We start from the raw sequence: 25997 nt of genomic DNA, 5'->3' as shown, positions 1-25997 counted from the left end.
TACCTGGCGTGGGAAGCTGAGGCTAAGGGCAGAGGAGGAGCCGCTAAGGGGCAGACTAGGAGAGACCCCGTCACCAGTGCGCTACACTTTCATCTCCAATATGATCATCTAAGAACAGAGGCCTCACGTCCTGGCCTGGAAAGTCAAGCAGGACGGTCTTCCATCCGTTCACACAGGGGCAGAAAGGAAGAGAGGAAAAGATGAGTAACGAGTGGACCACCAAGCAGCTGCAATCCACAGAGGGGCACCGCCCGCTGCCCGCCCCACGTACAGGCCAGCGCAGCGTGGGAGGACCCTCAGGAGCCATTGGGAAGAGCAGCCACACAGGCATTTGCATAACGTCCCCGATGGGTTTCAGAGTCACCTAGGAAGGCCTCCGATGTGGTGGTTAAGACCGTGAACACACGGGCTCTGCTGCCCGGTTTGGATCCCGGCTCCACTGCTTCCGGGCTGGGTGCCTTGGAAAGGGCATCTGATCTCTCTGTGCTTCAGCCTCTCATCTATCCCATCCACCCCAAAGGGGGTAACAATAATACTTATCTCATGGGGCTGTTAGGAAGTGTCAATGAGTTAATACTTACTAAGTGGTAAAAACAGCACCAGATACACAGAGGGTGTTACTTATACAGAAAGATGAATGGATGGGATGGGGAGACAGACAGAGACAGACACACAGGGAGACTCCGCCGTCTCCAGTAAACTGGGGGTTTCTAACTGGAGAGATGCGGAAAACAGCGATGGGTTGCGGACGTCACTCTCGTTACCTCTACTTTCGTTGTGGTTCCATCAGGATGAGGCTCCGAAGGCATGCATTATTCTAAAATAAGTAGGAAGAACTTCTCTTTCTATCAACCAGACCTCAGTCTGAATGTTCGTATTCAAGACCTTGGTAATTTGTAGTGTAGCCCCAGGCTCAGGGGCTGGCAAAGCCCACATCTGACCAGGTTGCTGAGCTCCATTATACACAAATTTAGCAATGCAAGAACCTCTTTTGTTACATTAGCCTGCCTCCCACCTGCAAAACAGAACCTCCCAGGATTCCTTCCTTGTTCACAGCCCCTCTCCGCCCCCACTGGCGGACTCTGGTGGTTGAGTAAACCATAGTAGTAGCAAATTCTTACTCACCCACTTGGGAATTACTGTTCTACTCCTGACCTATTCCTGTTGGAATCCAGCCACCAATATGATCTGTGCCTGACCAGAATCTTCCTGTTTGTAGATGACTGGTTTTGGCAACCACGCTTTCAGAATTCTCTTTCCCTCTTTCTCTTGACTCAGCAAATGCTCCAGATCCACTTGGTCGACCCAGTTTCTGAGCCCAACTATTGGCTTAAGACCTCTGTGTGTATTTAAATTAGACTTTGGTCCTACCCTGCTGGCTTGGGAGAGTCAGACTATTTGCAACAAAGCCCCTACATGATCTGCTTCTCCACGCCCCACTCCAGCCCAGTCTGTTGCCCAAAAAGGATGAGGTTCCTTTCCCACTCACAGGTCACTTCTTCAGCCCCGTTAGCTGCTTCTCAACAGCTCCATCACCCTGGCCTCCGTCCTGGCTGTCACCTCCCCAACCTAAGTAAGGGTTGTGGTCACCCAATTCCACCATGGTGGTTGGGTTTCCCTACCCCACTGATTCTCACCAGGTGGGTGTCCTACCATTCAACTCAATTCTGACACGAGCTAACCCGGAGACAGCATCAGATTCTGCAGGTTAAGGGCTCAGCCCCGCTAAACCGCCCAGGAAAATCACAGGTTCATGACGCCACCTGTGCTCCTGACCAACAGACTATAGATCGGAGGTTCCAACAATCTCTTCCGTGGGTCCGATTCATTTGCTAGAGCAGATCACAGAACTCAGAGGAACATTTCACTAACAGAAAGTAACCCGGGAGCAGCCAGACAGAAGAGACGCATAGGATAAGGTATCGAAAACGGGCGCGGAGCCTCCGTGACCTCTGCCGGTGCACTGCTCTGCCCACATCTCCACAGGTTCACCAACCTTGTAACTCTCCAAACGCCATCCTTTCGGGGTCTAATGGAAGCCTCGTTACATTGGCACGGTGGATCAAATCACTGGCCACTGAAGACGGAGTCAACCTCCAGCCCCTCATGCCTCCCCAGGGGCTAGGGGGTGGGACTGAAAGTTCTAACCCTGTAATCACCCGGCTGATTTCCTGGCAACCAGCCCCCATCCTTAGGTGGGTCCAAAAGTCACCTCATTAACATAATAAAACACACCTTTATGGCTCCTAGGAAACTCGCGGAGTCCGGCGAGTTTTAGGAGCTCTGTAGTAGAAACAGGAACGAAGACCAAAGACTTATTTCTTATTACAAATCAGGACATCACACTGGGTAACGACAATCATCCGCCATCTTCACTCCTGCACCAGTCGGTTGCTTCTCCAGGAAAGCGCATAACTGGGCAGCCTGGGGCCACAATTGATTCACGTTCCCTGCCTTCAGCTAGCTCTGGGGGCTTCCTGGGAATCCTTGCACTTGACCTCCCATTCTCCAAAGCAGCTATGAAAGCTCTTCCAAACATTCATTTTTCTTTATATTCTTTGTTGCCATCCTTATCTCTGGCAAATAAGTCCTCTCTCTCTCTCTCTCTCTCTCGCTCTCGCTCTCGCTCATGATTCAGTCTTTCTTATGTTCCTGTTTACTTCAAGTGTAGAGAGGTGAGATCATCGTATGCTTCGATTAATGAAACACCTTCACATTGATCTGTGTTATTTTAGTTTTTCCCTTCATCCCCATCTCTACACTAATTCTCCACTTTCCCAATTTCCCACTTCCAGGTACTCACTGGGTTTCCTTGGATATATACCCTTGGATTTATGTTTTAAAAAGATATGGGGTTACTTTACATGTTTTCAATTTATATTCATTACATTGTGTTACAGATCTTGTTCTGCCTCTCTGTTATTTCACTCGATACTAGTTCAAGGTTCATCCATGTTTCTGATTATACATCCAGCCCACAGCTTCTGACTGCTGTTAAGTATTTCATTTCACAATCATGACATTTTACTCTTCTGTTTTCCTAGAAAGGAATATGTGGGCTTGTACCAACCACCTGCCACTGTGAAGGATGTTGTAATGACCTTCATCATATACGTTCCCTTATTGACCTATGCGTTTCTCTGAGGCCTAACACTGAGGAATGAAGATTGTAGGGGCGGAATGTATAGTTAATTTGACTCAATAATTCATTTTAGGTCCACCTATACCAAGTCCTCAATATTTAGTGACTAAATGACTGTCAAGACCAAGAAAACTTCAGACTCTGAACGGTGAGGAGTCTCTTTCATTACGTTTCTCTGCTTTTATAAGAAATTTGGACCAGCACTGAAAGTAGAAAAGAAGTAGGGTCAAGGGGCTGGATTTAGGATTCACCGGTAGAGGCGATTTCTGTTTCAGGTTTTGGAGAGGACGTGAATATACAAAAGACACTTTGAGAGATTTGATGGGAGGTCACCAAGTAAACGTAACAGATCAGTGAATATTCTTGTCCCAGTTCTCTTGTTTTCTTGTACTTCCTCCTCAAGAGACATGCTCTGTCCCCACATTGAACATCTCTATGAAACAGATAATCTAACTCATCACCAGCCAAGAAGACTCAGAAAATTATATGTTCTATGTGTATGAAAGCGATGGTTTTGTTTTTTATCTCCCAAATTTAAATTTATATTATAGCACTAAATTTTCATTTTCAAACTATCCCTCTAAAAGATTTGACATACTTCCTGCCCCTACTCCCTCACTCACCTGTTGAGGGCATAGAAAAGAAAACCATTGCTACAAACAAAAGAGGGTATGGCTAAGTGAACACACATTATTTAATGGGTAAAAGACATAACGCTAACTCTTATTTACTCAAATACAGATCTCCAAAAAGGTTAACATTCATGGAATATTCATAACCGCTCATCAAGAGACTACAAAACATTTTGACACTAACAGTCTGAACTTTGAGGCTGTAATCAAAGAGACGGCCACCGTCTGCCAAAGTCTGCTTAGGACAGCTTGGGTTGTACAGAACACAGATGGTCTCCCAGGTATGGAACTCTTAAATTAGTGTAGGGAGTAGTTATTGACCACCAATGATTTTACATTATAGATTTTAGATTCTCAATCTTAGATTCCAAACCTGGATTGATAAATATCCAGCACAGGCATCTACACCCCCACTGGCATCACCTGCAGACAGTACTAACTGATCAAGGGGAGCCTTCCCGCAGGTCACCCTGTTTTCCACGTGGAGCTCCCAGGCTGCTACTCCAATTGATTGGAACTGGTGTGGAGGATGCAACCTAATGGCCCTCATGGTTCAAAAACATTCCTTCGTAAAACCTTCCTTTTGATCTGCACATATTAATAAGAATTATCTTTAAGTGCATCCCCACTGTGACTCGTTTTAAAATTCCAAAGACTTCCTCCCTTTTGTCCAGATCTTCAAGGTCCTTTTGCTTACTGATATGTCAATTTATCCCAACTGTTCTTGCATTTATCCAAGGCAGCTGTATTTTGTCATTCATTTTGACTGCCATTTGGAGCTCCCTGAAGAGCAAGACCCATTCTGAAGGGCTTTCTGCAACCCAGAAACATACATGGTAACAATGCCAATTAACCTCCTAGGTTGTAGACTTCAGATAAGTTTTTATAGCAGATGCATAAATGGGCATGAAGTGGCTGAAAAACAGCAAACAAGGAAGTCAGCGGATCATCTGACAGCGATGGACACCGGAGAGTAAGATGAGTAAAAAGGGAAGGAGTTTTCAAAGCACTCTAGAATCTGGAGGTTCCCCTTCTGCCCCCTGCCCCCATGGAGAACAGCTGTGTCTGTGAGTCAGCCTGTTCGAGAAGCACAGAGAATAAGCCATCCAAGGCATTAGACAACAGCTACACAAAGCAGGCAGCTTTACAAAGTTGTATGGAAACAGCATGAGCACCTTAACAGCCAGCATCTTTAGGGATGTGTCCCAAAGTCAATATAAAGCAAGAATGAGCAATTCTAGTACAGAGGATGAAGCCTGATCTTAAACTCTGAAAGTTATCAGCTGCAGAAAGGGCCACTCAGTATTCTTTGCAGTTGGTTTATCAACCCTGATAAAAGGAAGTCCTTTCGTGAGCAGACCAACGATCTCAAAATAACAACAAATTACTCGCACCACAAATCGTGATCATTTCTCACCAACTGGTGAGTTCTACACCCAAAAAGTAGGCAGGCAAATTTACAAAAAAGTCCCTCTGATCACTTGATGGACAAAGGGGGCTCGATCATATGCCCCACACTTGTGTTTTCCAACCCACCTCAGAAAGCATAAAAAATATATTCCCAAGAGAAGTGAAGCCACACTTAGAATTTCTTGAGACTCACTGCTGGGGAAAAAAGTCCTTAGGTGATTACTACCTGAAAGGAATATTTTTGTGGAAAGAGGAGAGGGCTGGTTCCACACACCTGCTCAGCTTTAAAAAAAAAAAAAAAAAAAAAAAAGGGCAGCAGAGTATGAGTCCAGTTGCAAAACTGAAATGTATAATCATTAGAGGGAAATTAATCCATGAAAGGATGCATTGTGCCTATATGGTGTTTGCCCACCTTGAAGCATTAATAATTATTAACTTCAGCTTCTTTTACTCAAGGTTACAATGTTCTACTGAGCAAGGCTAGGCACAGAATTCTAGTGGGCTGTCCAGTGAAAAATCGGGCTAAGATCTGTAGTTCGCTCTGGCTTTTTTCCCCCAATTCGATAATCCTTTATTGAATACCTACTATGTCCCAGGCACTATGCTACAAGGTAGCCTATGGGAAAGTCAAAGAAAAATGTATGAAACATGGTGTTTGCACTCCTAGGAGTTTACAATTTCTTGAGGAGATACAAATATGGATCCAATGTAATGCAGTGCAAGACAATACTGTGTTAATTACCAAAACAGAGGCATGAACAGAGTACTGGGGCAATCCAGAAACCTGGGTTTCAGAAAGATACTGATACAAGTGTTTGAAGCTACTTGCTTCTTTCTCAAGCACAGTGCTTTTGGAGAAACTGAAATAAACAGGGCACGGTCTCTGCCTCCAATTTAACCAGTATTTCTTGAGCATCTATTATGTGCCAGGCACCACACAGGATACTGTGTTATTACAGATGGCTAAGCATGCTCATGACCTTCAAGGAGCATCTTCCCCAACCCTGACTTTTCAAAAATAAGTGGTTGTCTATATACCTGTACTAAGCTTGGTCTTGGATCGAGTCAAAAGACATTTAAAGAAAGGACTATTCTTTCATTCCTCTTGGACGCCAAGCTGAGCTTACCTCTGTGTTACTCAACAGAATGAGAATGTGCTGAGAATCCAGTTGCTATGATGACCAGTCTCATCAAAGGAAACCAAAGAAGAGGGAGAACCCTTGGTGGTCATGTTACACACCTACTGATTCGATGTATACCAACTCAACCCTTAGGGGCCTTAAAGAGCAGAACACCAGTGACTGACTTTTAGCACCTTAGAACATAATAGAAAGTAGGCAGTTAGTAGATATCTGATGAATTAAAGAATCGCTAATCCCTAGTCTTAGCCATGAATGTATGCTTAAAACTGGAGAAAACCTCCAAAATATTTGATATAGACTACTGCTCAACTCAGTAATTTTTTTAAATTACAGAAGAGAAATCTAGGAATCAATGTTAATGGTCCCCGGTCCAGACAGCATCATTAGATATCCAGTGATTTTAGGTTCTATCCACAAACTCACGGGAAGAAGCCGACTATTAATTTGCCCCTGGTCGGGAGCAGAATCTAACCTTAACCTTGCATTGTGGATGTGCTTTGTTCTGTTTGCCAAACTTGGTGAGTATATGTGCAGGCAGTTTCTCTCCCTGAAGTATCCCCAGTATTCATTCTTCCCTGGTCCACATTGGCCTCCAGCCGACTTATCTCAGCTTTGTCAAAAAGGCTAAACACAGAGAAGATTCTCAAGGCACATACAGTGTTTTCTAATACAAACTGTGATTTTCAAAATGCCACACAGAAAAGCCATCAGGACTATGGGATTTCCTAGTAAATAGTTGCCATCCCACCGTAATCCACTATAGCAGAAAGTATTGCAGGAATAAAGCATCTGGAGCTTTACGCAGATTGTAGATGGAGTCTGGAGATAAATACCAATCCGGCCATGGTACTCATATACTGAGAGTCCATGTTACCAAGAGACCACACAATGAAGTCATTTTGATCCCTCTGGTTAGCCAAGTGGCCACTTCTGTGGACAGAAAAGTGCTCCATCCATGACCCTGTCATCACCTGTCTGACGAGAAGAATGTGGGAGGGAGAGGGGGGAGTCAAGCGTGAGCAAAGGCCCGAGGACAGACTCCGTCTCTGCTCTCTGGAACCCACCCCCCCACAGGAGGGGGAGAATGCAGTTAAGTAGTGGGTTAAAATTACAATCAGCATGAGTGACAACTTCAAAAGTAAACGTCTCTCACTTTTTCGGAGAAATTTTTTACTTTCAATTAGTCTCACCTAGGGCCAGACCTTTGGACACTAAAACCATATAAACCTTGTCTGAGTTCTTATTCCCTTGCTGGGCTCCAACTCCTCCTCTCAGTTCAGGCCTCTCATCCTAATTTGGGGTTTCTCCATGAAATTCCCGTCTGCCCTAATCAGATGATCCTCCCTCAACTGACCTTGTCACTCAAAAGCCATTTGTCATTTAAAACCAGGTTTGCAACTGCGAAGAAATAAAAGGCAGAAATAAATTTGATTCTTCTGCATCTTAATTATTTCCCCCAGGCACTGCTATTCTCATTAAACTGCCTTAAGTGTTGAACATGACATTTAAACTAAGAAGTTTAATGAGAATAGCTGTAATGTCATGTAGGACAAAGGTTCTCAATGCCCATGTCCTATGCTGGGAGCCCTTTAGAGGTGTTGAAGTGCACCTAGTTTTCCTCCCAGTAGTTGAGGTACAGTCTGGGTCCGTAGGTACCTGCTGTTGCCAAGGCAACCACATGCACATCCAGGCTCACCTACTTAGACTGACAGACCTCACTGAGTCTCTGGAATGATTTAGTGCCCCAGTTTAGGGCAGAGTTCAAAGGTGAAGATTGACAGGTACTTCTGGTTAGGAGACAAACCTGTGGGAAATAAGTCCTACATGACATTACAGCAAGAGTTTTCTCCAGAACCCTAATGGGAGTTTACGGAGGACAATATCTCAGACAGACAGACAAGCTACGGCCAAACATCCAAAATAAGACCACAGGAAAGTCAGGTCATTCTCAACATCTTTTTTTTTTTTTTTTTTTCCCCTCCAAGCCACAATTTTGTAAAACAGGACCACAGGCAAACCAGAAAATGATTGTGTTCTTCCAGAATAGTCCAAGAAAGCAGAAGGAACTAAGTAAACGTAAGTGAAAAGTAACACTGTCCTCCATGAAACAACCCCTTTCTCCAGAGGGTCGAATGTATTTAATACACCTCATGAGATTCGTTCTCTTTGCTTGAAAGTGAGGCTGATTCTTACAAATAGGACCTATTAGCAAATGGCCCATGGAAAGAAAGTTAACCTTGAATGTCATTCAAAGACCTTCTAACATCTTCCATCTTGGAAACTGACATCAGCCTAACATAGTTACCACTGTGCTACTGGTATTGGTCCTGCATCAACTGTGGGCTGTATTCTCATTAATGGTCCCATTTGCCATCACCCTGACCTGCCAGATTTGAAGACTGGGGGTTTCTGGCACCCTCCTCAGAAGGATTCAGAAGTACTGAGTTCCAGAATTAAAAATCAGCTTATGGTCCCAAGCCTGTCCTCTTATCTCCTCATGAGGGAGACGTGATGACTCAAGACATGTCAGTAATGATTAAACAATCTTCCCCAAATGAAAATATATACGAGTTTGTTTTATTTTAAATAGTACCAGATGCTCTTTTCTCTTTTCTGGGCTCCCTTAAGCCAAATTTATTTCCCAGACTTTTTTTTCCTAAAAGCCCTTAAACTAACAACTTTTTTTTTTTTTTTTTTTTTTGTTTTGTTTTTAAGAGCTGGAACCCAGGACCTCTGAGATTCCCACCTGGTTTGAGCTATGTATAATCCAATGGTTTTATCCTATAAACTGGGCCAAAAACCTCAGATCTCAACCCAGATGCTAATGCAAACCCTGAGTTATGTTGCTATGGTGACTGGATTCCTCCAAGCCCTTAATTCTTACATGAGAAAGGTTTACTTTCTTCTCTGAGGAATGAGGGGGTGTTCAGGTGGGTGCCTGGGATTGGGCCAGAAGTTTCCTATAGGGTGTGGGTGTCCCTGCCACAGTCAAGAGCTCCAGGTGGCTTTTGCCCACATAACTATACCCTCTACTGGATTCTGTTCATCTCATTTGAGTCTTTCAGCAACAGGGTGTTATAAAAGTATTGTTATTACCATCCAATTTTAGGGAGGCTCAGTCATGGCAAGTGGCTTGCTCAAGATCACTCAGCCCATAGATGAGACAGATGCATTATAAACTTGATTTTCTGATCAAGTTCAAAGCCCATGCTTCTCACTAACCAACCCAGGCCGGAGGCAGACAGATGTCTTGTTCACTTCCTACACCTGCTGAAGCGCCCTATGTATTTAGGAGCAGGTACAGCTGTGTAATTTTGGCAGGTGACTACAGCTCCTTCTATCTCTGTTTTGTCATCTGTAAATTGGGGATGGTAATTCCTATCTCCTAGGGCTGTTCTGAGGATCAAATGAGTTAATATGTCTAATTCCCTTACATCCAGGCCTGGCCCATAGTAAGTACCATATAAATGGGAGCTATTCTTAGCTGCTGGATCCCTTATTCACTCAGGAAGTTAAAACTACAGCCAAAGAGAGTCTGCAATCACCTGAGGATGTCTACACCACTGGCAGGTGACCAGCGCAATACCAGAACAAAGTAGTGGTCATTGAAAAAGCCCATGTTGGAGAGCATCATAGCCTGAGACGCCTTGATGTTCAAAGTCAAGTATTCACAGCTGTATCTCTCTGTGGTCAGTTTCCCTGCTTCTGACATCAACCCGGAGGCACGTAAGCTGAAACAGAATCACTGGAAATGACACCGCTAGAGAAAGTCTGTTTGGAAAGGCTGTCATTTTTTAAAAAACAGCAGGCTTCTCCCTTCCCTGATAGGAATCAGTTTTGCTCGAAGAAGGACATTTTTTTTTTTCTTCCAGAATTTAAATTCCGTGCACAACTCAATACCTTTAAAAAGGCATTTATTTACCTTAGGCCTTTGAAAGGTACTTTAAACTGGCAGGAGACAGCAGCAAAGCGGTGGACAAAGCTGTGAGTTTCAGCACGCTAAAATGAAACTACTTTTTTCCCCCCATAAAAGCCCACATCTAAAGGTTACCAACTGCGCGCAGAGCCTCCTACTATTTGGCTCTTGGCTCCAAGGCCTGTTTCTGGAGCACACATTTGGCATTGCCCATGGGCCTCCCCATCTCTTTGCCTCTCCAAATTCTGCAGCATAGCCTCCTTTGGCATTCTTCTGAATGTTTAAATAAACGGAGAATCTCAGGGTTTTCCCTAGAAAAGTCTGCTAAAGACACTCCAGAGAGATGGGGAGGAAAAGAGTACCAGCTTATAAAACTACAAGCATCAGAAAAGAGGGACAGCTTAGCGGTGCTTCTTGCAAAGATTTATTTCAAATAGCCAGTCCCAGGCAGGGTACAGCCTGTAGGTCTGTTTGCTGAGCACAAACATCAACTTAGAAATTTACATAAAGGCACAAGGCCTTTGGGCAGATACTTGGTGCCCAGAGTGCCAGACCCAGAGCTTGGGCCCAAGGGCTTCGGTAGGGGGGCAACAGCACAGGTTTCTAGAAGAGGCCTCCCCCAGTCCTCTGGAACGAGCCCGACTTACACACAGACAGTCATACTCACCTCGACTTTGGAGGCGGTGGAGGAGGTGAGAACACTTCAATCCCACTTCTGTCCTTGGGGAACTCAAAGGCAAAAGAGGCCGATTTGCTCATCCCGGTCCCGACTTTGCTGCTCTGCCCAGAGGAGCCGTCTGTGGGGCGGAGACGGCGCCAGGCAGAGGAGTTTGAGGGGTCTGTGGCACCGTTTTCCATCTCTCGTCCCCAGCTTTGACTCAACAACTCCTGCTCCACCTCCTCCTCTTCCTCTATCCGGCACTGACGACTCCAGGCCCCAGTCTGGTACCGGGGCCGCCGCTGGTCCAAGGCTGAGGCAGTGGCGGCAGGTGGGTGGCACCAGACAGAGTCATTGGTGGCGACACCATTGGCCCGGCAGGAGGAGGCAGAGTCAGTGGGGCCCCCGGCTAAAGCCTGGGGTCCAGGACCACCCCCAGTGCTCCCCTCGCTGAGGTCAGAGAGTGGGGAGGCAGATGGTGACACTGGGGACCCTCCGGGGCTACTCTTGGACAGCTTGGGGGGAATGGCAGGCTTCCCCTTGGGTGTGTTCTCACTCGCGTCGGGGCGGTGGCTTTCTCTGGAGCTCAGCCCCTGGCCAGCTGAAGTCTCCTCTTCACCTGCCTCTGAGTCCTGGCTCAGGGGCCCGCGTGGCCACTGCACCCCCACTGCAGAGTCGGGGCTGCTCAGGTAGATCGTCCGGCGGTCCTCTTCCGGATGGGCTGCCATCACCGTGATGGTGGCTGCCACCTGGGGAACCTTATCTGGGCCTTCCCTGTCCCGGCCCCAGCCAGATGGCGCTTTCGGAGCCCAGGCATTAGCTGTCCGTACCTGGCCCTGGCCCCGAGCAGCTGCTGCTGCATGTTCCGCTGTGGCCTGTGGCTTAGAAGGCGCTGGAACCGCCTTCTTCCTCTTGGTGCTCTCAGCATAGATGGGTTCAGGCTGTACAGCCTCCCTGGGGTGGGCTGGGGGCTGCGGCTCCCCAGTCAGTCCAAGGCACCTGTTCGAGCCAGCGTCCTGCTGCTTCCCTGGCACAGGTTCCTTCATGAGGGAGCAGTAATCACTCTCAAGATGGGGGGCGAAGGGGCTGCTGGCCCCGCTGCTGGGACTCCCACAGGAGAGGCCGTCTGAAGAACCGGCCGCCTCTGAGGGCAGGGACAGCTTCTTGGGACCCAGGCGGGGAGGGTTCTCCGCGGGGCCCTGGCTACAGCACTCCCTTGGGAAGCTCACAACCCGCTTCTGCTCCTCAGTGGACCCCGCACACACTGCCTGCCCCCAGCACACTGCTGGGCAGTCCCCTCCGCCAGGCCTGCACCGAGAACTCGCAGCCTGTGAGGTGGCCGTGGCCGTGGGGCTCCCGGGGCAACAATCCAGGATGGAGCAGTATTCCCCCCCCTCGCTGTCCCCTGAAGGCGAGCACCTTTGATCGCTGTCATCCTCCGAGGCCAGGGACTCCCGCAGCGGCTGTGGAGAGGGGCAGGGCCCGGCGCCCTTGTGACAGCCAGATGTCATCCCGGCAAAGGCAGCCACTTTCTGGCGGAAGCTCTCCTGAGTGGAGGTCAGCTCCTGGTAGGGAAACACGGGTTTATCTTCTCGCCCCCCCTTCTCATTGGGGAAACTCACTGGGTGGAAGGCAGTGCTCCGCTCCCCCCGGGCCTCGAGGCTGTGCAGACCAACCATGGCATACGCAGGGGGGCAGCGAGAGTGGCCATCTGCGGAGACGGAGGGCCCGGCAGGCTTCTGGACACCACGGAAGCTGCCCAGGTAAACTATCGGCACGTCGTCCTGCTTCGGGAGGGGGAGCTTGCCGGGGGCTCGTCTCCAGATGACCTACACAGCCCCAAGGTTAAAAGACTTACATTAGACCTTGTCAGAGAAAAAAGGAAGAGAGAAAAAGTGAGAGGGAAGTGCCATGACATTGTGAACGGTCTTCTGTGCTGCAGCGAGGAAGCTCTCCAGCACGCCTCCCCCTCTGATCGCCCCCCAGCCTCTCCTCCTTGTCACACCCACGAAGCCACTGGCCTTCCCAGACACCCAGCCGTGCTTCCCTCCCCGGGGGCTGTCATTCTTTTGGCTTAAGTCTGTGAGGTAGGGGAAGGAAAAACCCTGAAAAGGAACATTCTGCCTTCTCCTTCACAATTGCCTGATGAGGTAAGTTCTCCTAAGAGCTTTGAAAAGAGAGTTTTGAGTTTAATTTTCGCTCCGTGTTTGTTAGTTTTTTGATAACCATGCCACAGTACATTCCCGAAGAAACCGAAGTCTTAAGGCTTTTTAAAATACCTTGGCTGGGCGGTGGGGCAAGAGAGTGAGGGGTGGTTTCTGAGCTGGGTCCCAGCCCCCTCGCTGCTCTCTGGGCTCTGCCAGTGACCTCGGCCCAAGCCTACGTAAGTGGCCGGACTAGTTGAACTAGGAGACAGAGATGTGGACTGCTCATTCCCATCCCTGAAGTCACGGTCCCCTTGTCCTTCCCTTCTAAAGTCTCCCCCTGCCCCGGGGTGCCTGGGTGGCTCGGTCGGTTAAGGCTCAGGTCATGATCTCACGTTCGTGAGTTCAAGCCCCACATCGGACTCTGTGCTGACAGTGTGGAGCCTGCTTGGGATCCTGTCTCCTTCTCTCTCTGCCCCTCCCCTGCTTGCTTTCTACCTGTTTCTCAAAAAAAAAATAAATAAAAATAAACTTAAAAAAAAAAGTCTCCCCCTGCCCCCAAACTTTTAGAAGCAGCCTCAAAGTAGGGCTTGCATTTGCTTCCTTTCCCAGATGATTCTGAACTGAAAGAGTCCTTGGCTTACGTCTGTGAAGGCTGAAGGTAGTGAACGTAGCCTGGCGAGTGGGTGTGACTGGCTTACGACAAATAGAGCAGGGACATGGAGCTACGTGCAACCACAGAAGTGCCTCTCTTCAGTTAAGCCACCTCCGATATAAAACTGACCTCTGATTTTACATAGGCTCGCGCACCCTTCCTGATCCACCCACCATGATGGTTTAGGAAAACTAGACTAGACAGAAAGGTCAAACAAGTCCCAAGCAGTTTGAGAATGTCCTAGACTGACTGACAGCATCTTAGACACGTCTAGAGGCAGCGGGCTCTGCACGGCCTCTAAATAACTACACCTTTGTAAGGGTGACCTGTGGGATGAGCAGAACAGTCTAATCTCTAGGGATGTGACCGTCTTTAGTTATCCCAGGTCAAAGCTGCTAAAATCCAATGTTTGCAGCTGGAAATTTGAACGCCGGCTGGGAACTGGATATGAAGGAACTGCTGCTAATATTTTAAGGGCGATCTTGGTATTGCAGTTCTATTTTTTAAGAAGACTTTATCTTTTAAGACATGTACGGAAATGATGTGATATCTGGGATGTGCTTCAAAATCACAGGGAAGGCAGGGTGGAGGTGGGGGTGGAGAGGAAGCAAGACCAGACCGGGTCATGAGTTGGTCTGTTGACACTCATGGTGAAGGACAGTGGGATGCAGGGCGTTTGTTATACAATTACCGCTATTTGCGTATATATTTTTTTTTTCAACGTTTATTTATTTTTGGGACAGAGAGAGACAGAGCATGAACGGGCGAGGGGCAGAGAGAGAGGGAGACACAGAATCGGAAACAGGCTCCAGGCTCTGAGCCGTCAGCCCAGAGCCTGACGCGGGGCTCGAACTCACGGACCGCGAGATCGTGACCTGGCTGAAGCCGGACGCTTAACCGACTGCGCCACCCAGGCGCCCCTTGCGTATATATTTTTAATTATCAATTAAAACATTTTTTAACTTAAAAAAAAAAAAAGAGCTTCATTTTGGTGTGTCCCCAGATAAATAATTAACCCAGTCCGCATTTAAACTTGAGGGACTGGATTGATGGGTCTTGGCCTAAAGGGACAGCTGGAAAGGAGGGCAGCAGCCAGGACAGGGCAGTCATGGGGCGAGCTGACGGGAAGCCATCCTGTCCTGCAGAAGTCTTGCTCCAACAGCCCTCCCTGGCTGCCAGCCAGTCACCAAGCGTTACAACAAGAGCGGCCCCTGTAAAAATACCACACGGGTTCGTCAGCCTCACCTGCGAGACTTCGGCGCTCAGGTTCGCCTCTGTCCACACGTCAGAGGTGTCTGAGCTCATCATGGTGGGCTTCACGGCGATGGTGGGCTTGGAGTAGGGGGAGCTGTTCACAGCGTCATCTTCCTGGCGGCAGGTCTCCGCCCTGGGGGGCAGGCGAGGTGGAGGGGGCAGGCTGCCTGCTCGCGGCTGGGGATGGCCGGGTGCCAGCTGGTGGTCACTCCTCAGGCAGAAGCAGTTCTTGCAGGACCCGGGCTTCCAGATGTGCTCCACAAAGTCACTGCACGCAGACATTTTTGGGCTCGCGGGGCTCAGTCGGACGGTCTGGTGCATCTTGAGCAGACAGTGTGCTGGCTCATCTTGTGCCCAGCTCTCTGGCGTGGTCTTATGGGAGGCAGATGGGGGGCACAGAGCGGCTCCCGGGAATGGCAGGGATCTGCCTGATCAGAGATCCACGCGGCCAGAGGATGGCTGCATTACCCTAGAGTCTAATTATTTGAATGGGGAGTAGGAAGGGGAGGGAAGAGGAAAAAGGGAGAAGAAAAGGTCAAGATTAGCATTCCGTTTCTTCTGAGACCCTCACCTATTTGTCCTAAGGCTCATAGTCACTCTGCAGTGGTGCGGCCTTATCAGAAGCTGTAAAAACTAAATGCAACTCTGATACAGGAGCACAGAGCATAGTGGACATTTCAGTCCCCTGACGTCCCGAGCGCTGAGGTTTGGGGACTGTGGCAGGAAGAAATCACATAGGGTTTTAGATGAGGAACTGCCCTGTCTTCCATGCATTCCCTGCTGCTGGGGTGTCTAGAGCTTGGGACAAGAACTACAAAGTAATTCTGCAAGTAAAAACGGTGGCTTCCGGAGGACAGGCCACAATCTGTCACCAAGGACTGAGCAAGCAGGCAGGCCTGCGCCCGGAGACCAGTGCTCTAATGGTGCTTCTGGGCAGGTGGAGACTAAATGCAGGAGAAAGGGGAGAGGTGTGGTGCCGGCCTGCCCCTCGGGGGAACTGTGTCAGGAGGTCTGGCATCTGGGGAATCTGCCCTCCTCTCCTTACTAAATATAAGTTATTCAACCCAGTGCTCAGTGAGGTCAACAGAGCAGGGGCTGCAGGTCAAGGGGGGGAAAACAGAAAAAGAAATGCCTGACCACCACAGCCCTGTGGTCTAAGGGTCGCTGGTAGAACAGAACAGAGGGAAGAGATTATCACAGTTATTTTTCCCTATGATAGCCCTAGGAGGTAAGGCAGTCAGCTTGTTGAGAGAGGTGTCTCTGACGGTCAAACTGAGCACAGAGAGTTTGCCCCTAGCACCTAGCAAATTCGCCCATTCAAGACGAGCTCAGAAGTTTGCAGATATTAACCAATTAGCTTGAATAACACCCCGCAGGTAGCTGTTATCCCTATTTACGGATAGAGGGGAGCCTGGCTGGCTCAGCCGGAAGAGCATTCGACTCCTGATCTCAGGGTCGTGAGTTCGAGCCCCACATTGGGTGTAGAGATTACTTAAATAAATTAATTAAAAAAACCTCACAGATGGAAAAAAACAATGGCAATGGCATAAACTAAGACTCATCCATAGACATAGGGGGTTTGGTGGTTTCGGAAAGCGAGGCCAACTGTGTGGGCAACCCCTCACCTCATCATGTCCTTCATCAGACACAGTTGCTGGCCATTATCTGTTTGCTGCTCATTGCTCTTCTCTGCTCACTTAAACGAACTGAGCTCCTCATAAGGAGGGTGTTCATGAGAAAATAATCCTCATAAATCGAAGGTGAACAGATTCTCATCCAATAGGGAGTTTTACCCTAGGGTTTGCTCTCCATTGTCCTCCAGTGAGAACTTGCTTTGAGGCTGATACCTTCTAAACTACCAAGACAGGGGTGCCTGAGTGGCTCAGTCAGTTAGGTGTCCGACTTCGGCTCAGGTCATGATCCCGTGGTTTGTGGGTTCAAGCCCCGCGTCGGGCTCTGTGCTGACAGTTCAGAGCCTGGAGCCTGCTTCGGATTCTGTGTCTCCCTCTCTCTCTGCCCCTTCCCTGCTCACCCTCTGTCTCTCTTACTCAAAAATAAATAAACATTAAAAACAAAAAAAAAATTCTTTTTAATAAAAAAAGCTTTAGGGGCACCTGGGTGGCTCAGTTGATTAAGCATCCGACTCTTGATTTCGGCTCAGGTCATGATCTCATGCTTTGTGAGTCTGAGCCCTGCGTCAGGCTCTGGGCTGATGGCTCAGAGCCTAGAGCCTGCTTCAGATTCTGTTTCCCTCTCCATCTGCCTCTCCCCTGCTTGTGCGCTCTCTCGCATGTTCTCTCTCTCTCTCAAAAATAAATAAATAAATAAACAAACAAACAAACAAACAAACAAACTTAAACTATCAACAGGACTAACCAGGTAGACTGAGCCAGGAGCCCACTCCTGAATCGTTTTGGAAAGTGCTCTCTTTCTGTTGTCCCACACGCACTCACAGACAGGGGTGCTTATTCAGCAAGCACTGGCGCTAAATTCACCTCCTTTCCCTCCAAAGTTCCCCGCAAAGCCACTGCCTCACTAAGCTAAATGAACACTCTGAAATACACAAGTATTTGTCTTTCAGCAACTGTTGGTGGGTCCTATGCATCCCTCTCTTTAAGATGATTGTGGGTTAGGTTCTTCTCCTCCCCTAAATACACCCCAGTAGCAGGTTCATTCCTCACCAAGTTCCCCAGAAGAGGTCACTAAGCTTCAACAAGCAGAGGAGGATAGCAAGGATTTTTCTTCCTCCCATAATTTTGAGCCACCGAGAGCTTTAGGCTCAGCTGCTAAATCTTGCAAGGAGGAAAAAGGGGAGGAAGCACAGTGGTGTTCGGAGAGCAAGTCTCCAGATCCCTGCCCCAAGGTGAGGAGCTGGTCCTTTCTTAGGGAGCCGACAGGCTTCCTGGCCACAGAGAAAAACAGTCTCCCGTTTACTACAGTCAGAGGCTCCCGAGCCCCGCCCCCCCCCACACCCTGATGACAGTAGGGAAGAAAGCTTAAAGACCAGTTCTCTGTGGTCCCTTCTGCGTTCCTGCAGCTCCTTATAAGGCTGAGTTAACTGTGGAGGTGGGTGTCCAACCACTTCCTCAGGGCTACCACAGATTCACAAAGAGGCAGTCCGGGGAGGTCACATTTCATTTCCTCCCCAACAGGCAACTGCGAGCACAAACTTGTCATGTCTGCTTGGTGCCAGAGGTCCCCACTCCTTGTCGCCGATGGCCCACCACCGCCCTGGGACTTCGGGTAGGCTCTGGATTACTGATGAGTGGGAAGCTTCCTTCAGAACCCTGGCCACAGCCTGCGCACCCTCTCTTCGCTCCCAGGCCCAGCTCTGAAATTCTCTGATGTGGGCACAACTCTCACCGACACGACTGCTCAGAGATGCAAAGGTTTTTAGGGGCAGTCTTTGAAGAAGGGAACAGAATGAAGTGCTAGCCTTCCACCATCACTGACTCACTGCATCCTGTTACAACTGGTTTCTCAGTCATAGCAAACAGAATTTACCGTCCTGTCAAGCCAGAAAAGATGCTTTCCCAGTTCTGTCTGGGGAGCTCCATGCCTGGAATTATCCCCTATTTGTTTTCTGTGAAAGATGGTGAAAAACTCAAGTGGCGCTCACAAACCAGGAACGTCGCTTCGCCTCCCAGTGCCAACTCTCCACAGCCTGGGAATGGTACCTTCCTGCCCACATTCCTTACCTCCGAAGGGAGGCGGCCCCCAGAATTATGCAAATTCCCCCAGTTCAGTGGGAGGTAGCAGGGCAAGATTAGAAAAAGATCCCAGCATTCTTTCTGATCCAAGTCGTGATAAAACATCTTTGCCTCTGCAAACTTCTGCACTAGATTTGTGGCTGCAATTTGCAAGACTGAAGTTGTCAGACACACTCCCATCCCATTTCCAAAAGAATCTGAAGAATGACGGCCAGATCTGTAAAATTAAACCTTTTGGCTCTAAATACCCCTTCATGCTTGCATCAAAGGCTGTTCATGCCTCACCCCAAAGTGACAGAATTCCAAAAAACACTCACCTGATAAATGTATACATACCGTTAAATTAATGCAACAGTGGAAAAGAAAAGTAGGTACGGAAAGTGTCTGGTTTTCAATACTCCACTGGCAAGGGTTGCCCAGGCAGAAAGAACAAAGTGACAATCTTAACACCCTCCTTCCCCCACCCCTCAGAGGGTAAGTCATGATATTCGCCCAACTTCTCATTTTATTTTTTCCGTCTCCAATGCTACGTACGCAATCTCATCTCAGCAGTAGCAATGTGATTTTCATGGGTTAGACCTACTACAGTCTAAACCAGTAAGGAGGATGGCCGAATTCCACAGGACAACGGGATGGCAAAGTCACCGCACAATTCCCCAGGGCTTCCTGTCAAATGTCCCTCTCAAAACGGGAAAAGGTTGCTACCACGGATCAGGCCAGTGATCAGTAAGGTCCGTGGAACCTGACTCTGCACTGATGGCATTGCAAAATTCCTGGCCCCTAGACCTTTGGGCTTTCCTATCCAGTTCTGCAAAGCCATGTCCTTGCTGGCTGAGCTTTACCTGAGAAAAATAAACACAGCGGGCCCTGCCTCCATTCCCATTTACAGGACCTGAAAGCGGAGAGGTGGAGAGGTTCTATTTTCTCCTGGTGTGCTTGCGTGCGTGTGTGTGTGTGTGCGCGCGTGTCCGGCTGGGAACACGAGCGGCACACGCAAAGGTTAAGAACGTGCCCACGGTACGCCCTCTTTCAGAAGGCTCGGGAGAGAGGCATCATCTCGTTCCCTCCGGAGACTCGGAGGCTGGCATCTAACCCGGGGCAGCGCCAGCGGCCGCTACCCTGCGGCCCCAAACCATCACCCCCGGGATCCCTGAACGGCCTCTCCCTCTGCTCCTTTGACAATACGGCTGCCGCGGAAATGAAGTGTCCCCACTAGCAACTCGCAAAGCGCTCGGGTCCCCTGCCCCAGACTGAACAGCAAGACCAGCAAGACCAGCACAACAGTCGGTGTCCCCTCCCCGAACTCGAAGGAAAGTTTCCCCGTTTTAAAAAGCGCGATGCTCGAATGAATCGAAAACAGCCCTCCGGCTCCCGTGTGCTCCGGGCTCCGTGCCTGCACCTGGAGCACAAGCCCGGGCGCACGCGGTCCGGACGCTCCACCCTCCCCGAGCGGCCGCCTGTCACCCCGGGGGACGCCGACAGGGGATCGCCCTCTCGGCGACCGCAGCGCTCCCCCGGAGCTCCCCTCTGCGGCCACGTTTGCCAGACAAAAAGAGGCCGGATTTGGAGAAAGCGTCGCGGGCTCACCTCGGGGCCGCGCTCCCCCGGCCTCGCCGTCGGTCGCCGAGAAGCCAGCCGCCCGGCCGGGCTCCTCGGAGCATTGTTTGGAGAGTGAGCGCGCGCAGTGCGTGCCCGGCCGCGGGCGGGTGTCCTCTGCCTGGGCCCGGAGGCCGGGTGGCAGCTGCGAGCGCGGCTCCGCCCCCTCCGCCTCCGGTTACGCCGCCCGCCCAGGCTCCCGCCGCACCTCCGCAGTCCCCGCCGCCTCCCCGCGCCCCCACCCCCTACCCGGGCCCGCGCGCCTCCGGCTCCCCGCCGGCGGGCTGAGGCTCTCAGCCCCGAGTCGTCCAAACTCTCCCCGCCCCGCCCCTCCCACCCGCGCCCACCCGCCCGCCCGCTCCGGGCCGCGAGGCCCCGCCCCTGGCCCGGGACTGGGCGCCGTCCGACCCGCGAGCGGGGCCCCGGCTTGCCCCCTCCCCGGAGACCGCGGTGCGCGCCTCTGCCACGGCGACTCTCGGTGCCGGCAGCCTGGCTCTTACTACAATGTCTGTAGAGGTATCATAGGTGTCCGGCATCCCTTCATCCAGCCGGCTCTGCGAGACTCGGGGGGCGGGGAAGGCACGAGAGCCGGCGAGGGGGAGCCGAGAAAGCCAGGGGTCAGGAGGGGAATAATGAGTCGGGATCCCAGACCGGTCCCGAAAGCTGCGTGGGCACCGGGATTGTCCATCGCTGTAGCGGGCGGGAGGAGGGTGGGGCGCGAGGGAGCCGGGCTGGGAATCCCGACCTCGGATTCCAGATCCCCTCGGTCCCTGGACTGAGCCTCACTCAGGCCAATGGCTTAACCTCTAGGAACTTCGGTGTTCTGGATATAGAATGAACGGTTGAACTGGACAGAGCTGGTCTTCCACCTCCCTCGGACATCCAGGTCTTACGCAGGCCAATATTACACCTGTGTTTACAGTTTCCAGTAAGTGACTCACTCACTGAGATAGACCGAGTTCGAGATAGTCCTCCGGCTAAATAAATATCTTTTAACAAAGAGTACCACACAGCCCACACCTAGTCAGTCCCTTCCCCCACCTGCCTCTGACAGGCTCTGCACCTTGACCTGGGTGGTTCCTCAAGACGTTAGCGCCCGGGTCACCACCTTGAGAATGCCTGGGTGGGGGCAATGTGGTGAAATGGAATAGGGAGAAGACCCGAGAAAAACACCTGTGGGCTCCTCTCTCTGCCCCTCCTGCTCTCCAGAGAGGTAATAATGTATTGTAACTCCAGTTGGGTCCTCTGCCCTCAGCCCACAGGGATGAGCCTGTGAGCCTCCACCGGATGAGAGGAGGAAGACTGGTTCCCCTGGAAATTCCTGGGCTTTCTTGAGATCTAGCCCTGAGAGGGTGAGGAGGTTGGCAGAGAGGAGAGAGGGAGAAGACACGTTTGTGAGGCTTGGCTCGGGGGTGAGGAAAGGAGAAAGGTAGAGGGATATAGGGAACGCTTCCTCGTGCTCAAATGTCTGGATTTCTCCTGAGTGTGAATAGCATTTGGGGGAAGGTGTAGTGGGATGGAACCAACACTGGTTAAGTACCTACCCTGCACCATGCCACCCCAGGACGGGGACATCACCGCTATTTCATAGAGAAGAAAACCGACCCACGAAGTACCACATAACTTGCCCGGGCCCATTTGCTGAAAAGTGGTAATGCTGGGAGCCGAAGCAAAGGCTGTCTGGCCCCGCTGATGGACGATTCCATGCTGCCATGCTACCTCCTTGTCCCCAAGTACAGGTAGTCCAGCCCTATTTTTCTTTCTTCCCAAAGTGAGGGGAAACCACTGGAACAGACAGGGAAGGAAAACTCTGGTTAGCCTCCAGCAGCAGTCAACAAAACTGAAGGGTCCAGGCCTCTCTTGACTAAGACGTGGGCGGGGTGTTGATAAGCAGACAGGTACAAAGTGGTCTGCACTGGAGAAATACAAAAATAGCACAAGGCCGGCCAAGCAATTCAGTTACAGAGGGAGATGGCACACCCCTGGGGTTTGAGAAGCTTCTGGATCCCATGATTCAGGCTAGATATTTCCCTTCTTCCTCTGTAAGGCCTGGGTGGGGACACCCACCTCACAGGCTTGAGTGCACATAGAAGCCACTCACTTTCCCACTTTATTTTCTTCTGTTTACTTAATTTATCCTTAGTACATAAACAGGCAGAAGAACATAATGATAAGCAAACGCAACGGCGTGAGACGGGATTGGCGGTTCTGTGGCATGGGACAGCAGTTGAAGGGTTAATTCAGTCTTTCTGCAAAATAAACTGTGTTCCAAAGTGTTTTTGCTGTGCTCACACAAAATGAATGCATTACACTGTAGTTGCTGACATATAATGTGCATCTTTTAATGCCAGCGACACGGCCTTAAAGATGGCTTCATCCTGCCTAATGAAAAGAATCAAAAAATACTTCAAAAGACTCACTTAGATCCACATAAAATTCCTATTCTCTGATGCAGTGCTCTACCAGTGACTGTTAAGTATGTTATCTCCTCGGTAAAGCTGCGGTAAGCTCATGCATTTTAATAAACAATTCTTGCTCGAACTTCCAAACTGCATCCTGCAATGCAGGGCCATTTGTGTATACACAGCATTCTGCTTCTGGCTACTTATCAGTCCATTTCATGACACTTTTAACTGCAGGGCTTGCTTGTGTGCCCTGAGACACATCAGACCTTGAAGAAGAGCAATTCCCTTCAAGGTTTTAGTCCAGGAGCACCGTTCTGTACAAGAGAGCAGTTAAATTTGGGGAAATGACAAAGGCGGGGACAGGTAGTGCTTTGGGGTAGGTAAGTGAAAGTCGCTTGGAATTAGAGAAGGAAAAAGGCAGAATGAGGAAGTGCACACCGTCAAATTATACTGAGAAGATGCTAGCTGGGGAATTTAAGGGGTGAGACAGTGTGAAGATTGGACCAAAGTAATCCTGTGCCTGATCTCTCTCCTCCCAGAGAATAGGCCCCACACAACAGAGAGGTGTCTCTCCCCTTAACGGGAGAAAGGTGTTCAACAAACCTTTATTGAGTGCCCTCTACTTAGCACCGGATGAGGTCCTATGAGGAAAATACAAGGTCTATGAGAGGGAGATAATGCAGGGGCGGTGGGGGCTCAAAGAAGGAAAAGACAGAAACAAAAAAAGTGGCTTCAGGGAAGAAGGGGGCTTAGGAGGATGAGCAGGATTTCCATGTGTGGCCAGTGGGGACTTCCCAGACTGAGAGAATAGTATCCACCAAGGAATGGTCATGGGAGAGGCGGGAGACTTTGCAGAGATCTCCTATCCAGTCTGGCTGGAGCACGGTTACGGTTATGGGAGACAAGGCTGGAAATGCAGGGTGGGGCTGGCAGGAAGGCTTGGCCTGCAAGCCAGCCAGGAGGAGAGCACTGACTTTTCTGAGGAACCAAATGATATCATCCAAGTTAGCTTTTCATTAGCTCTACCTGGATCTTCTATCCCAGATAAATTAGGAAGTGGGACTAGAGGCTGGAGATGAGGAGACTGGCTTGGAGTTTCCATCTCTGGTCCAGATGGGAGGTAAGGGGCCTGGATAAGGGAGGCAGCAGTGAGAATGGAAAGCAGGGATGTGGGGTGGACAGTTCTGAAAGACATGAAGAGGGAGATACAGGAGCGGGTTACTTATTGATTCACTGTGAATAATAAGATATTAACTGATAATAATAGCTTACGCTGTGGAGTACTCATTCTATGTCAGGCGCTGGGTGCTAAATGGTTTACATGCCTTCTCTTGTGTAAACCTCACAGAAACTCCCAGGTAGGAGTTGCTATAAGGGAGAGGAAGGAATCAAAGATAAGCAGCAGAAGTGTAGCCTCCAGAGACTGGTAGACCAATGGTAGCACTAGGACAGCTAGGGAAGTCAGGACATTGAGTTTGCGGTCTCTTGACCCTGGCACGTGTGGCAGCCATCCAGTGAAAGAAGGTATCCTGCCAGCTGTGGTGTTTGCAGCCACAGGAAAATTGAAGGAGGTTGGAGGAATATGAAGAGATGATCTGAAAAGGTGAAGGGCTGGGGCGCCTGGGTGGCTCGGTCGGTTAAGCGTCTGACTTTGGCTCAGGTCACGATCCCTCAGTTGGTGAGTTCGAGCCCCACGTCGGGCTCTGTGCTGACAGCTCGGAGCCTGGCACCTGCTTCGGAATCTGTGTCTCCCTCTCTCTCTGCCCCTCCCCCTGCTCGTGCTCTGTCTCTCTCTGTCTCTCAAAAAATGAATAAATGTTAAAAAAAAAAGAAAAGAAAAGGTGAAGGGTGGGCAAACACAGTAATCTAGAAGAGGCTGTGGAGAAAAGGAGTAAGGACCCTCTCTTTGAGACTTTCTTAAACCCAGGGCAGTGTGAAGAGATGTCTCCTGGAGAGAACAGCCAGGGAGATGACGTGAAAGGAATTCAGGTTGTGGGAAATTGTGTGAGCTGGAGAGTGTCTGAGACCAGCTTAAACTCTTAGTCACTCTGTTCACAACAGCAGGAGTTTCCAGTGGACCCCATGGAAGGAGAAAATCGGGTGGGAGGAAAATGAGATGGGAAAGGTGGGCTTGAGAGGGCTGTTGACTAGGGAAAGGGCATTGGACTGGGGGGAAGAAGGTGGCCACAGATGAGGTAGGGTGGAATCCCTGGGAACCATGGGCACATGCTGGGCCTGCCTCGGTGGCATCTGGGGTCCCAAAACCACCACGGAGGAGACTGGGAAGGTAAGGAGGCAAGGAAAAGGTCTTCTGGAAATTTGCTGTGAGGAGCTCATCTGAGTTCTCTCCATCCTACTGGAAAATGATATTCTCAGCAAGCCAGTCAAAGGTTGGTCTAGCAAGCATACACAACCCCACTCCACCCCTTGGTTCTCCCTGACTTACAATTAGCTCTTTGGGTTGCCATCCCAACTTAACCTCTTTCTTCTCTCAAGTGCGGAAATCCAAGTAATCTTATCAGTTAACCCCTGTCCTGTGATTATGGCATCACATCCTTGTGTCCCAGCTTTTTCAAAAAACCTTTTCCAACATCCCATTCTCCCCCGACTAATGTCCTAGGCAACTCTCCACAGGATAAAACATTCTAAATAATTTACAGTATCATATTCCAAGCACTGAATAGATTCCCCCCCCCCCAAATTGAAAGCTATTATTTAAATAACTGCAGGATGTCAGAATCTCAAACCACATGGGACTGGGAGCCAAGGGTGCAAGAAGATTGTTATGATCTTCCTTTGTGCCCAAGTGCCACAGAGCTCAGATGTCAGGTGTTGAAGTAGGAAAACACTTTATTGTTTGCCTCTTTTAACATAAATACAGTTAGATGTGCATCCATTGATGGATACCTTATTGCAAGCCTCAGTTTTTCAAAATGTCACTTACAGATTGAACGGTGTTCCCCCACACCCCCAAAAAAGATGTATTGAAGTCCTAACCCCAGTTTCTCAGAATGTGACCTTATTTGGAAGTAGGGTCCGTAAAGAGGTAACCAAGTCAAAGTGAGGTCATTAGGGTGGTTCCCAACCCAAAGTAACCGATGTCCTTACAAAAAGGAGGAAAGAGACAGGCTCCCAAAAAAGGAAGATAGTGTGAAAACACAATGGGAGAAGAGACCATGTGACCACGTTGATGAATCTGGAAGCTGAGGGAGGCCAAGAACTGGCAGCATACAACAGAAGCTAAAAGAGACAAGGGAAGGTTTTTCCCCAGAGCCCTCAGAGAGAGACTGGCTCTTGCCTCCACCTTGATCTCAGACTTCTAGCCTCTAGGCA

General features: G+C 49.7%; 1 protein-coding gene across 3 annotated transcripts in view; it reads right to left on the bottom strand.

Annotated features, from left to right (window-relative positions):
* PRAG1 (PEAK1 related, kinase-activating pseudokinase 1) overlaps positions 1-20443 on the bottom strand; it is a 51802-nt gene extending 31359 nt beyond the window's left edge. Inside the window, exons 1-4 of one of the 3 annotated variants that reach the window (XM_047092043.1) lie at positions 20251-20442; positions 14945-15429; positions 12577-12729; positions 10910-12465 (exon numbers count right to left, since the gene is read on the bottom strand). In XM_047092043.1, the coding sequence (XP_046947999.1) occupies positions 10910-12465; positions 12577-12729; positions 14945-15274 (2039 nt within the window). In that variant the 5' untranslated portion in view covers positions 15275-15429; positions 20251-20442. Of the gene's footprint in view, positions 1-10909; positions 12730-14944; positions 15430-20250 lie in introns of all 3 variants that reach the window. The other 2 variants (XM_047092042.1, XM_047092044.1) reach the window with 2 other exon arrangements.
* Between the last annotated feature and the right edge of the window lie 5554 nt (positions 20444-25997).

The sequence above is a fragment of the Lynx rufus genome, unplaced genomic scaffold (genome assembly GCF_022079265.1).
Source record: "Lynx rufus isolate CCGP_SWC_20201006 ecotype Redwood Valley unplaced genomic scaffold, mLynRuf1.p SCAF_3, whole genome shotgun sequence".
Classification (NCBI taxonomy): domain Eukaryota; kingdom Metazoa; phylum Chordata; class Mammalia; order Carnivora; family Felidae; genus Lynx; species Lynx rufus.
Note: the sequence above shows the minus strand (reverse complement) of the source record. Positions and strands in the feature narration are given on the sequence as shown.